This window comes from Diachasmimorpha longicaudata, chromosome 4 (genome assembly GCF_034640455.1).
Source record: "Diachasmimorpha longicaudata isolate KC_UGA_2023 chromosome 4, iyDiaLong2, whole genome shotgun sequence".
NCBI lineage: Eukaryota > Metazoa > Arthropoda > Insecta > Hymenoptera > Braconidae > Diachasmimorpha > Diachasmimorpha longicaudata.
In genome coordinates, this window is record NC_087228.1 from 8,004,457 (window position 1) to 8,018,258 (window position 13,802).

At 37.1% G+C, this 13,802-nt stretch overlaps 2 protein-coding genes across 6 annotated transcripts in view; one reads left to right on the plus strand and one right to left on the minus strand.

The window, feature by feature from the left end:
- LOC135161643 (uncharacterized) overlaps positions 1-13,802 on the minus strand; it is a 73,085-nt gene that overhangs the window by 51,614 nt on the left and 7,669 nt on the right. The window lies entirely within an intron of this gene.
- LOC135161630 (transducin beta-like protein 2) overlaps positions 1-13,802 on the plus strand; it is a 42,480-nt gene that overhangs the window by 16,092 nt on the left and 12,586 nt on the right. For 2 of the 4 annotated variants that reach the window (XM_064119361.1, XM_064119360.1), the window contains exons 2-3: positions 1,969-2,211; positions 7,498-9,755. In XM_064119361.1, coding sequence (XP_063975431.1) covers positions 2,124-2,211; positions 7,498-9,236 — 1,827 coding nt within the window. In that variant the 5' untranslated portion in view covers positions 1,969-2,123 and the 3' untranslated portion in view covers positions 9,237-9,755. Of the gene's footprint in view, positions 1-1,044; positions 1,267-1,968; positions 2,212-7,497; positions 9,756-13,802 lie in introns of those variants that run through there. The other 2 variants (XM_064119362.1, XM_064119363.1) reach the window with 2 other exon arrangements.

Consider the following 13,802-nt stretch of genomic DNA (forward strand, 5'->3'; position numbering starts at 1 on the left):
ATTAGGAAATTTTTGAAAAATTCCATGAAATTGTCTCTCATTATCTGATGATTTTCATGGTTGCTTGAGCGCGTGAATTACGCGCAAAAATTCTATCGAACATGTTATCATTATGGTGAAATCTATTTGTTCGTCAAATCATTCAATATAACAGTAAATCGTCAAATCAATTATTTTTCATTTGTCTTTATTCACCTGATGATAATGTATTCAATTTTTTTATCACTAGTGGTACGTTCAACCCGTGAGGCCAGTGGAGTTGGCGGCCCGAGGCGAAGCCAACTTCACACTCCTTACCACCCCGTCGCACTTGTATCGAAATATACTATTTCGATCTGGCTTTTTTACAGATTTCTCCACCCCCAGAAGAAATAGAAAAAAAAACGAAACCATTTTTCTAAAAAATCCCCTGAATTCTCATACCCATACCAATACCCTCAATTGCGTTTCCACAGTTAGAAATAATTAACTACCTAATACTAGCTCATTGTGTTCAAGCAATTATGTAGAACATATCTCCCTGAAAGGTTATCTATTCTTCAAATAGTTCAATATCCCATTCGCGTAAAAAAAATCCGCATTCCTAAGAAAAAAAACATGACGACGAAACGAAGAAATGTGGCTCGTCCTTCCTATATTGACTTTATTTAACACCTGTTCAAACAAAAACGCAGTACATCACATTCGCGCAACTGTTCTTGCTTCGTAAAACAATACAATAGTTGGTGTTGTATCACCTCGAATTAAAGGTAAACGTAAAATCGCGTAGTACGCGGGTAAATAGAGTAAAAAAAATTTGTTTGTCAAAATATAATGTCGAATAGATGGTGTCATGACGAATTAAAATTTATGGTATATTCCCCAAAATGCATTGGGAGGTTTAAAAAATTTTCAAACTTTTCCAGAAGTTTACACGTCACCATTATCACGTGACTATTGCAAGGGTCCCGTGATTGGTGCAAGGGTCATTAGTGCAAGGGCTCGGTGATTGGTTCACAGGGGTGGTCAAGAAGGGGGGGGGTAGTTAATGGTCAGTACTTAAGGGAATTTTTGCTGACACGTGTCAGCTTTATGCTTACAAAGTTTGTTCGTGTCACATCGTGCATAACCAACTTTACGGATTTTTAAACAATTTCGTTACATCAGTGTTAATAATTGTCAAAGTTTGTTCTCATTTTCTTTGCAATTGGACTAAGTGAATTGATATTGAGAGAAAAAGTAGTGCTCACCAGTGTTTATCAGAAATTTAACTTTCTTACTGAAACGGTAAAGTTTATTATTTCACTTTTCTTTAAATTGTTTTAAAAAATTATATAGAATAAGTGGGGTGTGATATTGTTTTTATCAATTGGAATATCAGTGATTTTCAACAGTGTTTTCATTGCTCGATCGAAAGAACTAATTTTTATGAGTGTAACCTTCGGTAAAAATTCAGGGTCGACGGCATAATATCATTGACTTTGTAAATTCTTACTTGAAAATTGAAATATTAGTACAAACTTTGGTACAAACGTGACAAAATAAAACCTATATGTCGTATAGCTTTTCATGTTAAAGTTGCAATCTACACCGTCATGTCCCTCAAATTTTAAGACATTTTTTAAAACTTATCAAGACAAGATAACCCACATAGTGCTCACAGGTTTAAAAAACACCTCAAAATCGACCAAAGAATTATTGTTCCTCAATCGAGCAAAGAACGTCCCGCGAAATCTCGAACAAAAAAAACATAATTCGCTCAACCTCCGCGACTCATTAAAATTCCGGTAAATTCAATGGACACAGGTGATTGAGATAAATATTGATTAGGCTTTCCGTACTTCCTAGTCAAGCCGAAGGCTCTATTTTTCCCGAAGGTTAACTATTGAATAACGACCTTGTGCCGATCTCTCTCATCCAATAAAACCCATAAATTTTCAATCGGTTGAATTCTCTCAATAATTGTGGAATTATTTTGTCATGTTAAAGATCGCTCCGAAGTGACTAAGTCTCACGTGCAATCGGAAAATTTACCAGCTGTGACACCTACACCCGGTAATCATCAAACAATTACCACTGGCGGTGGTAAACGAGCTAAAAATAAAAAGAGGAGAGAAGCTCAACAGGAGTTCACGCACTCGTGGATGGTGGGTGCTCTCAAGGGTCACACTGGTCCTGTCCTCGACATGAATTTCGCTAGCAACAACAAGTTCCTCGCAAGCTGTGGAGAAGGTATGTGTCAAGTTGACAACCACTATTTACCTCATGTTTATTTATTTTTTTTTGTTTGAGTCACAAATATATTTTTTTTCTCTTGATACCCCCGGCCCTCGCATTATCATTTTTATTAGGTCTTCTCGGCGTTTTTGCATTTTATTTTGACACAACATTATTACCTTGTCCTTGCTCATCGCTCTTCACCTCACCTTCACCCAGAAAACCAAAAATTTTGTGAATAATTAACGTTACGAGGATTTCATTGTCATTCTTTATTCACCGGGAATGAAATTTATTTGAAATTGATTTAACAACCCCTTGTTTGTGGTAACTTGGAACTATTGCTTGACCAATCGCTATTTCGATTGAGCATAACTCTCATGAATTATATAAACCCGGTTAATATCGGTTACATCATGTGTCATTCAGTTTCCAAATGAACGAATTTACCAGCAAAATGATTATTCTTACGATTAAATTATAACCCATATTACCTTCCATAATACTCTCGGTTGAATATAATGTACAAGACGTGCGGGGGTGAGAGGAAGAGGGTGACTGGGTTTCCCCTCCGCTGAAGCGAGAAGAAGAGGACTAATAATCTTATTGCTCACGGTTGATAGACACTAATTTCGATGTAGGTCGGACTCGCGAGAGAAATCGATCGTTCATTTTGAATGGGGAGGGGGGAGTTTATTTTGTGATATCGTCAGATATTGGGAGATTGTCGGGCTGTTAAATTTATCACATTTGTCTTAATTTTTTTCCGGAGATTCTTTTTACTGAAGATAAAAAATATAGTGACTTTGGATTTCCTTAGCGGGGGATTAACTTTAGAGCTTGAAAATTTCGCCGTAAAATTGTTGCTAATTTCTAAAAATTATTTTGAAAAAAACTGAAAATGTTGGACTGTCACTTCTCAATTGAATCGTTATCGTGTAATTAGGGAAATACTTGGCTATATAATAATGATTACCCTCCCTTAGTGGATATAATTGTGTAGGTGCTGATTAATATAAAAAAATCAAGTTTCGTTAGCATTCTTGTACTCAGAGGCCTGAGTGACTCAACTCCTCAGTGGTCTTGACACTGTTTCAATGCTCCATTTGTCCCGTTCCAAAAAATTTTCGCTATTTTATCTCTTCACGTAGCTAACACGGTTTATAAACTTGCATTTCATTACCGATTAATCGACGAAAAACGAGAGAGTTTCCCCTGAAAATTGCCTCGCGAATGAAAATTCTTTTTATTCAACTGTTCAAAAATAAAAGAGTGAGATAACATAAATTTTCTAAAGAAAGTACTAGAGAACTTTGAAAATTAATGACAAAAGATTTCCAAAACTCAGCGCTAATATCGCTGATAATTCAAGATTTTTTGCAGCTGTTTAAACTTTTGTTTTATCCCCAACAGAAAAAAAAATAAATCCATTGAATAATCAATATAGCCGTCATTAATTTTTCCTCAACTTTTACCTCCCAGTGAAAACACTCGAACCCAATAAAAAAAACAACCGTCGAATCGCGGAAATCTCGTTTTTCGATACGATTCCCTCCCTTTCCCTGTAGCGCTCCAGCTACCGCAATCTGACCTCATCCTGTCTCTCCACGAGAAAAGCCGAGTAACAGTCCTCTGTTGGTCCTGACCCCAACATGACCCACTGACCCAACCCCAAGCGCCCACTCACCCCCAGCTATTTATCTTCATCGAGCCAAGATGAAGATATCTCTCCCCCAGCGAAAAATGAAAATTTATCATTCCTCAAATCTGGATTCACCGGTGCTAATCGGGTCACACAAAAATCACAAAATTACTTCACCTTCATCAGTTAGCGCTTGACCCCGCATTGACTCACGACTGGTCACGAACCCCGTCGCTTCATTGTTGGAAAAAAATACAGACAGAGAAAGAGAAGACGGAGGAAATGGCTGAAACAAGAGGGGAGGGGGGAAACAGGTAATCTCAGGTCGCATCCATGGTGAATTGTAAGCGTGAGTAACGGGAGCGAAGAGTGGGTTACTGTGGCTCTATTACGCGGTAATGCGCGCTCTTTTACCTCCGTAGCAGACCCCGTTACCCTGGTAGACCTCTCAATTTAGCAAAAAAAGTCGCCAAATGTCTCCTGTCCAATTCACCCAACTACCGGATATTCAAACAATCGCTTGTCCTGTCATCAAATTGAAAACAATCTCGCAATAAAAATTCGACTTTTACCATCTGCCCCGATGGCGAGGGGAAATCGCGGGGCAATCGATTGAAAGGGAAATCATTCATCCCGGAAATAGGATACTATTATTTCAATAGTAGCTGGTGAATTCTCTTTTTGATTTTGAATTCCCAGAAGGTGATTGATAACAGCCCAAATATTTCTCGACCTCACCTTATCTATTATTGAATCACGAATAAATATTAGCAGTTCCTCAAATGATAGCATTACTAAGGTTAAACAATTAGTGGTATTCAAGGGTAACCCAGTTACCCTTGAGTGGAACTTCTATTTTTTCAACACGCATTTATCGCGTCAATTGATTGCCGACAAACCATTTGGAAAATTTTGGAATCATCTGCGTCATTCGAATGGCCCTTGAAAAATTCCTTTTCACTAAATTGCTATGAAAATTGTTGAAACATCGGGACATATTTTCTCTGATAAATTATTTCATGAATTATTAACAATGTCAACTAAAAATTTTTTTGTTTGAAAAATTAATTATTCATGCGTTAGTTACTGTAAAGGTAATCGTCAAAATTTGAATAATTAAATAATTGCAAATTCTCCAATGGCCAAGAAATTTCCACGCCTTGATTTAAATCGTAAATAGATTTCATGACGCAATCAACCTTACCACTTGTATCAAGAAGAATTTTTCCCGGTGTCACAATAATTTTGCTATCTCACCGAGATTTAGTGATGCTTATCAAAAACTGACCTCGAAATAAAAGTCGACTCAGCTTGTTTTATCATATCACTATTAAATTGTGTGCTGACAACGCACTCGAATATCATCAATCTCTCCACCATTTATTTGATTTATTATATCGATAATCGATTGTAAGGAAACTCAAAGACTTTGTACTCAATAGCCAGACGATAATTTATAAAAAAATAAGTCTGTTAAACGACGCGATACAACGAGGAAAACCACTGTCACAATTCTACACTCATTTTTCCACGAAAAATCCTGCCATTTCCAATAAGAGGCCAATCAAGAAAATGAGTGACTAGGGAATACTGTAGATATGACGTAGATACAGATAGTGATGTGATACGGGCGGAAAAATCATGAGTTCTCCAATAAAACAAGAAAAAACATCATATCTTCCTTTCTGGTAATCGTTTGAGCACTTGATTTGCGTGTTAAGCAAGAAAAAATAAATACGCGGGACTAAAGAGAGTGGAAGTACAACTAAGCGTCATAATATTTAATAATTTAGCTCTTACGTTTCTCGCAATAATCATTTGTTGTTACTAGTTTCACACACTGTGACGCAAAACGTGTATCGTATAGACGTCACTGGTAGAATAGATGCAGTGTTTTTCCTCGTTGCCATCGGGAGAATGGCAATGACCCTTTCTGAAAGGGTAAAGAGCCCGTGGCAATTGCCAAATAATCAAATACACCAACTAAATTAATTAAAATGAATGAAGATAAAAATTTTGTACGAAGTTTTTCTCATTTTTCGAAAGCGAACGCTGTTGGTCTTCACCATCAGCCGAAAATTAAAGGACTTTGAGTTTATTAAAATAATGAAAACTCTGACGGGAAATTTATTTATAACTTTGAAAAATTGAGAAAAAAGTTTTGTAACAGCTTTAAACAGGACAATTAATTTTCCCTCATTATCTTGGTCATCAATAGACGAAGAAAATATTTGTTTTGATTTTCAAAAATATGTATTGCCCTCAGGATAACATAACTTCCAATCGTCAATCGCGCGTCTCACTCCACCAGCGATAGAATAATAATCATCTAATTCAGAATACATCAGTCACTCATTCACAATTACGTGTCAGGGAGGAAGTATTTCCCCCCAGGCCAGTTAGTCTCTTACCTCACTCATCCAAGAAAACGGATAAAAAAGAGAGGAGGAAGGTAGTACAGCTCGACGATGATTTCATAATGATCCAACGGTATTGGACATCCGTGCGAACCGGGATAGAGTCTCATCCCGTTATCGTCGTACCCCTCTATCTCTCAGCCAACCTCTTATGATTTTTTTTTTTCCTTTTTTCTATCATCCTGCCTTTCTATCTCACCTCGCAACCCACACACATACATACAAAACATACACGTTGATTTTTTTACACAGTATCCCAGAAAGATTCTGACTAAAATAACAAACGGTAATTCTCAGGACTAGATTCGGTGTTTTTCAAAAGATTACCAGGTATGATCACCTGCTGATCAATAACCTGTTATTTCCAAAAATGATTCAACAATTTTATTAGATTTTCAATCTCAAAGATTTCAATTTTACTCCATCAGTTCTCTCACTACAAATTGCCAATTAAAACTCCCTCATGAATTTTAATATTAAAAAAAATCCACAATTATCTCTGAATTCCTGGAAACATAAATTCACTGTCTGAATGAGTCGTTCCATTTCCATTCAATTCAATCGCCACATATCTTAATGTTTCCCATAAACCCCAATGCAGCATATTCCCAAGGACAATTGACTCCCTCCCCTGACTATTCCCCACCCACATCCCCCGAAAAATCTCTCTCTCAACGGCAATCGCCGCGAAAGAAAATTCCTGTTTCAATGTTGTCAGAAGTCAACATTAATAACTCCCGCTGAATCAGCCTCTTTCTTCAACAGACACTGCAACTAGCTGTGTTGTCATACTTCCCGGACTTCCGCGAAGACGTACGTCACCGTATCATAGTCTTCCCCACCTCATCACTATTTTATTTGTCACGCTTGTACCCCGAGTTTCCCTCAGCTTTGCGATCCTTCGCCAGTTAGTATTTACCTTCAATTCAAACTTGTTCATCCGCAATATCAAAAGTCAGCGAGTTACGATATTCCGACATGTTCCATCATCGAAATAAATTCAAAGTCAAATGGTATCAATGAAGTGTCTCACTGCAGTGCAAATAACGCCTAGAATTTGTTTGACCAATAGAAACCAAAGACTTCAACGTATTTTGAAGAATAATCTGCATGTGTTGTGTGCGTGTGCCACTCACCCCACGTAGGCCTTCATCTCTCCTCCTTTGCCAAAAAAAAAAAACTTCCTCAAATACCAAAGAAAAGCGAATGTCTCACCCGTCTGTTTTGTGTGTGCACATAAAGATAGCAGTATGCTGCCAAAAGACCTGGATGCTGGACGCTGCTTCTCCACTGACCCTGCGGCCTTGGTACTATCAGACGATTTGGATACAACTCTATCAAGGGATATAGACGGCATGGCCCCAAAGGAACGTGAACGTGCCATTCTCAGCCGTCGTCAACGTAAGAATCGGACCCGAGCAATGCGAGAGCAACGTCGTGATCGGGAGGACGATCAGGAGGATTATAATAACGAATCATCCTCAACACGTCGTCGTCATCATCATCATCAACGGTTATACTTGGACGGATCTCCATCTGGATCAGGGGACTCAAGTGCATCCAATAGTCCCAAAATGCTACGCAAACAAGCTCAGATAGATCATCACCACGGGACTACTCGTAAATATGTTTTTATGAACAAACCAGTGTTCATGCCTTCAATGTCTAGCTTGCCTACTGATCTATCATGGTCTGAAAATCCATGGCACTGTGAACCGGTCTATCGGAACATTCAGAGTAAACATTTGGATGACGGTGCTGTGATGCACTTTCTTAAAAAATATCTTCTGAGCATTGTGGACCTCACCGAACTTGGTTATCCGGTGGAATGTGATGAGTATCCTGGGTGTGCCATGGTTCTCTATCGGCCCCCCGAAAATCATTATTCTGAGCACGACCAACAACAGCAGAAGGACCAACAACAGCAGTACCACTTGGATGTCAATGCTCAGGAATTTATTCCTAGCACACATTTGAATTCTTACAATAATGAGTTGGAAATAGACAGTGGTATTGGAAGTGCTTCATCAGTCGAGAACTCAGATATGGAGCCTGAGAGTCTCTCGGACAGTGACAAAAATTCTGATATCGTTGATTCGTCCTCATCATCATCCATGTCATCATTGACTTCCTTCAACTATGATACCGACAAAGTCATGTGGGGTTCACGATATGACGCCTGCGTTCCAATGGAAGTCACACAGTCACCTGTTTTACGATCGTGTGCAAGATGCTCCCAAGGTTTTTACATGGACCCAGTAACCAATGATTACATCGACGACGAGCCATGTGTCCACCACTGGGGCAAGCTCCGAAAAATTGCCGGAAAGAGATGGACCTGTTGCAATCAGAGTGAGGATGCACCTGGATGTTCAATAGCTTCAGTACACGTTTGGCGTGGTATTATTAGTGGCGTCAATGGACCCCTCATCGACTATGTTTGTACACAGCCATCCCCTGTTATACATCCTGATAATAATTACGGTGCTTATGCAGTCGACTGTGAAATGTGTTATACAAGACGTGGTCTCGAAGTAATTAAGGTTACGGTCGTGGGAATAGATGGCGAGATAGTTTATGATACATTAGTGAAGCCTGATGTTGATGTTCTTGATGTTAATACAAGATTCAGTGGTGTAACTGCTGATGATTTGTTGAAAACCACAAAAACACTTCGCGATGTACAAAAAGATCTATTAAGTTTTATTTACGCCGAAACAATACTCATTGGACATGGTTTGGAGAATGATCTTCGAGTACTCAAAATGATGCACACAACCGTCATTGATACATGTGCAGTATATCCACATTATCTTGGATTCCCTTACCGGAATAGTCTCAAGGCACTTGCCAAACAGGTTCTCAAACGTGAAATTCAAGTGTCAACACATGATTCCGCGGAGGATGCCAAGAGTGCTGTTGATCTTTTGCTTAGGAAGATTGAAATGGATTTAGAACCGCATTCAGTTCGGCTCCCTTAAGGATCATTCTTCAGTTACAAGTATAATCTGTGATATGTACGTACGCATCACCGCATCCCCATTATCAATAAGTTCCGTACAATTGTGACAAACTGCCGAATATTGGAGTATTACATTAACAATCATTTTTTTAAATCGCTGTCGTATTGTCTCTTCTGTACATATTTGTTTCTCGAGTGTTAGGGTAAGGGTTCATGAGTTGATGATTAGTAAATAGAAAAACGTGCATAACACGTTGTACATATCAATGCTTATGTGAATTTTTACACATATTATTTTTTTTCGTACTTACATGATTTTATGTAAAATAATCGTACCTAGAAAATGTGCTTATTCTCATCACAGAAGTGAAAGAATAACAGAATTTTTATATATCATTTCATTACTGTTCAACGACTTGTAAATAGCATATCGTATTTATTCAAATGTAGCCAAGGAAGGCATACGGTGTTGATGTATACATATTTCATTGATAAAATGGTTTTTCAATATAAATATTTTTGTTCATTTTTTTTTTTTGCATGCCTATCTATAATATATGAAACATACCCTTTAACTTTCACCCTCTAATTGTGAGGACGAAATTATTCATTGGAAGAGAGAAGACTGCACTCGTGTGCAATGAACCGTACAACCGTTACGCTTTTTTCACTGGTTAAATGCGAATAATCAAGGGTCAGTCCTTCTCTCACATCCCGAGTTTGTCTTTTTAACAACTGCAAGTCCATTGTGAATCTCATTTTGGTACCGTTGGCAGACTTTTCACAAGGGGAATAAGAAACTAGGAAGAGATGGAAACTCAAAGTCTATTGCCCCGATCTTTTAAAAGAAATAATATTTTTTATCTGAGACGTCCGGTGTTTCTATTTCTCTTTGAAAATTTTTTGTGTTCTACGAGGAAATCCGAATATTCTCGATCATATCGCGAGATGTACATATCGCTGTCAGTCAGGACAGTTCAATTTCGGGGAGATTGATTGCATGGAATATTGCGGTTGACATTATTCGAGCACGACAGAACACTTGAGCCAGCAATACTCGAGTGGGTGTGTCAATTATTTTTGTCTGATAAAGCTCAGGTGGATATTCCATTGAATAAATCAATCGGAATGATGTAAATAGAACATTAACGTTGTTATTTGCTGTCTGAGTGCTGAGTTCTCAGCAAACAATATTGAAATTTTGACTGAACAATAACAAAATGAAAGAGAGAATCTAAAAATCATCGGAAATAGGGTGTCCTGTTGGTAGGGAAATTATCCGTTATTTTTTTTTGTGAATGAAATCCTTCTTTTATCGATTAAAATAACGGATTATTGATCTTCAAATTTATCATTCAATTGCGTGAAGTTTTCCCCCTTCATTATGTCATTATTTTATACCGTTAACATTAAGAGTTAATAATAATTAGTGATCTTTGAACTTTCCAATGATTTCAAATGACTAGTCGAATGAACTTTGAACTAAAACTACAGCCAGACATTTCATAAATACTAAGTGATGCTTTGATAAAAAAAATTGCAAAATAAATTGAACTCTGATACTTCATGTACTGCGGCAATTTGTACATTTACTGTTTTTTTTTATCGAGTGGGAAGAGTTAGTGGGAAAATGATAGTTCTGGTGATATTTTAAATTGATATTCTCTCACGTTTGTGGTGGTTTGCTTCACACTGATTTGCCGAATGATAAAGGTTTATGATTTACTATTGTAAGATAAGATAAGGTTTGATGTACTTTGAAGACGGTTGAGTTATGAATGAATCTTGTGGAACATTAATTTTACGATTTATCCTTGCTTTTAGGAGGGGGGGGGGCGATAAATGAAGTTTTTTAATACGTAATGAGTGGCTGATTGGCGCCTTCCTACCCACAGGAACTTTCTCTTCCCTCCCACCTCTCATTCTTTCTTTCATTTTAAAAGTTGAACAGCTAAAGTTAACTACTGAGAGCTGAGAGTGTCACTTCCGCTGGCGAGATAAATCGATATGAGAGTAAAAAAAATCATCGATGATGAGAAATCAAGAATTTACGATACCAATAGTATATTTTCGATGGTAAAAAATTGTGGAATTATTGGGGATTTAATATTCAAGAGATACTGCATTTTATCTGCAGTGTGTGTATGTCTTTACCGTGTGCGATATAAGTAAGAAACAAATTTAGATTTAAGGTTTAAATATAAGTGATGTTTGTACGGACGGACGCAAGACTTGTGAATGTTTAATTTCATCAAAAATATTTGATGTAGGATTTATTTTTATTCAACGAAGTACTTGTAAAACGTAATTAATAAATTTTGTACCTATTATACAACAAATACAGTCTCAATTTATTATCAATTACATTCTCCCAAGCTCACGATACCCTTTTTTCCTGGTTTTATCTATTTTCGGCTGTTGGATCTGTCCTAACTCTACCAACGATCGAGACTCCGAGTGTCAGCAGCACTTTCTGTCGCAATGAGAATTTCATTATAAATGATAATTCACCGAATTTGGTGATAACTGCGTGGTGAATGAAATAAAAATACCAGCGGATCAACGAAACTCGTCTCATTTTCGCAATTTGATTTACTACAATTTTATGTTTGAAATCCTTAACTTGATGGAGACGAGTTCTCCTATTGATTACAGATTCAACTGTCGTGCCTTCATGATCTCGAATTTCCCTTATTCATTCCTCACTTATACCACTTTATTCTCTCTTTAACACTTGTTCCCTGAGAAAATTACTCTCAGTACTACGAAGAAGATATAAAAAAAATTTTTTATTGAAGACAGTCTGTTTCTGATGCTCTCAGCACTTTTCTCACTGAGAGAAATAACATTCTTGAAATATCTCACCAGTGTCATGAAACATGTTCACTGATAATTACGAGGTATGACATTTTTTTATTCGAAGTATACTAGAAGCTGAACAATTAGCATTTCGAGAATCAATAATTTCTAAGATTATTCCCCCCTCCGAGATAAAATAATTCGTGTTAACTCCGAGTGGCTGCGCCAGCGTTTTCAGTATTTTTGCAATAATTACTAAAACGTTACTACTTATAAACTAAAAGTTCGTTAATTCCTCATATGATTTGTTTCCTGGTATTACCTACGATTATAATATCTATTAACAAGAGAGGGCTATCCCCTCTTTTGTTAACTAATTACTTTATGATGTGCGAATGCTTTCGTAACAGAAATTTGTCGATCGGCGTTGCCAGCGCTAGTGTACGCGATTCATATTTCCTGTGGTATAAAATGAAGAATGGCAACGTCGCCCTGGGATGTTATGCGCGCGCAGCACTTTGCGTGAGATTAACGAAGTAAGAATATTAACAATTAAATTATATAAACGTAATCGCCTGAATTATTGACTTAAGGAAGACTTCATTGATTGCAAATATTTATGCTATCGATGTGATCCCCCGATTGCTGAATTTTTGATCATGTTCTGTCATGCTGTCTGTTTAATTCTCAATGTCATAATTTATGAAAATAAAATGTGTGATATCGTGAGAAGTAATTATTGTAATAATTGTATATGCAACGCTCCGTACTATCTCAGCCGCGTTGACTTTTTTTTCATTCCATAAAAGTTAATTGGATGTCCCGCAAGTACAAAATTCTCCGTCAACTTATTTCACAGTGAGAGATAAAATTTCTTCTCCCGGAAAATTATAGTTCCGCTGAAGATATATTTTGTCGTGTTGAATGAAATTACTTCTGGACAAAGAAGAAAGTTTTCACCAAAACACGATAATTTTTTTTTGTGGTAATTGTTCAGTGCGATATGCATATGTCTTTCGGGCAAATACATTCACTCGACGAAGAATTGCATTAGATATGAAGCTGTTCACGAGACCCAGACGAGACAGAAGTTGGAGGAGATCGTCTCGGTCTCAAAAAACATGGAAATTATACTTATTATAATTATATTAAGAAATTATAATTATAGGGACCGTTTGAGGATAAAAAATATAACATTGTCGCATCTGCACAGAAGACAATCCTATATTTTTTAATAATATTCTAATGACGGAGTGATCATGATAATAAAAGAATTCATCTCGTCCTCTTTCTTTTCGTCATTTTCAACTCGTACGAGACTGAGACCAAACAAAAAACCGCACGATGCGGAGACGCTGACGAGACAAATTCAACAATCGAGAGAATACAAATGTGACAGTGAAACAATAATTTTTCAGATATCGAGAGGAGATTCAAGTTCGGGAAAAAAAATTCGTAATTAAAAAAAAAATGTTATGCGTAACGTAAAATTATTTGTCGGTGTTAAATTTATGTAATCAATAATCTCTGTCTATTGATTATTGAAAAAATGCAAATGCGCGGTTATTTTGCTCAACGACTCATCTGGAATTGATTGAGAGTGCTCTAAATTACCTTAATAATTAACGCCGTTGGAAATTAATATTTATCTAGTACTTGGATGGAAAGAAAAAGTTTAATCAGTGTGACCTTCAACGACTATCGGGCATTTGAATGAACCGCTTGAATTATCAAAAATATGCGAGATCTCTCCTGATTGAACGCCGTGACGCGGGTCAGGGACGGC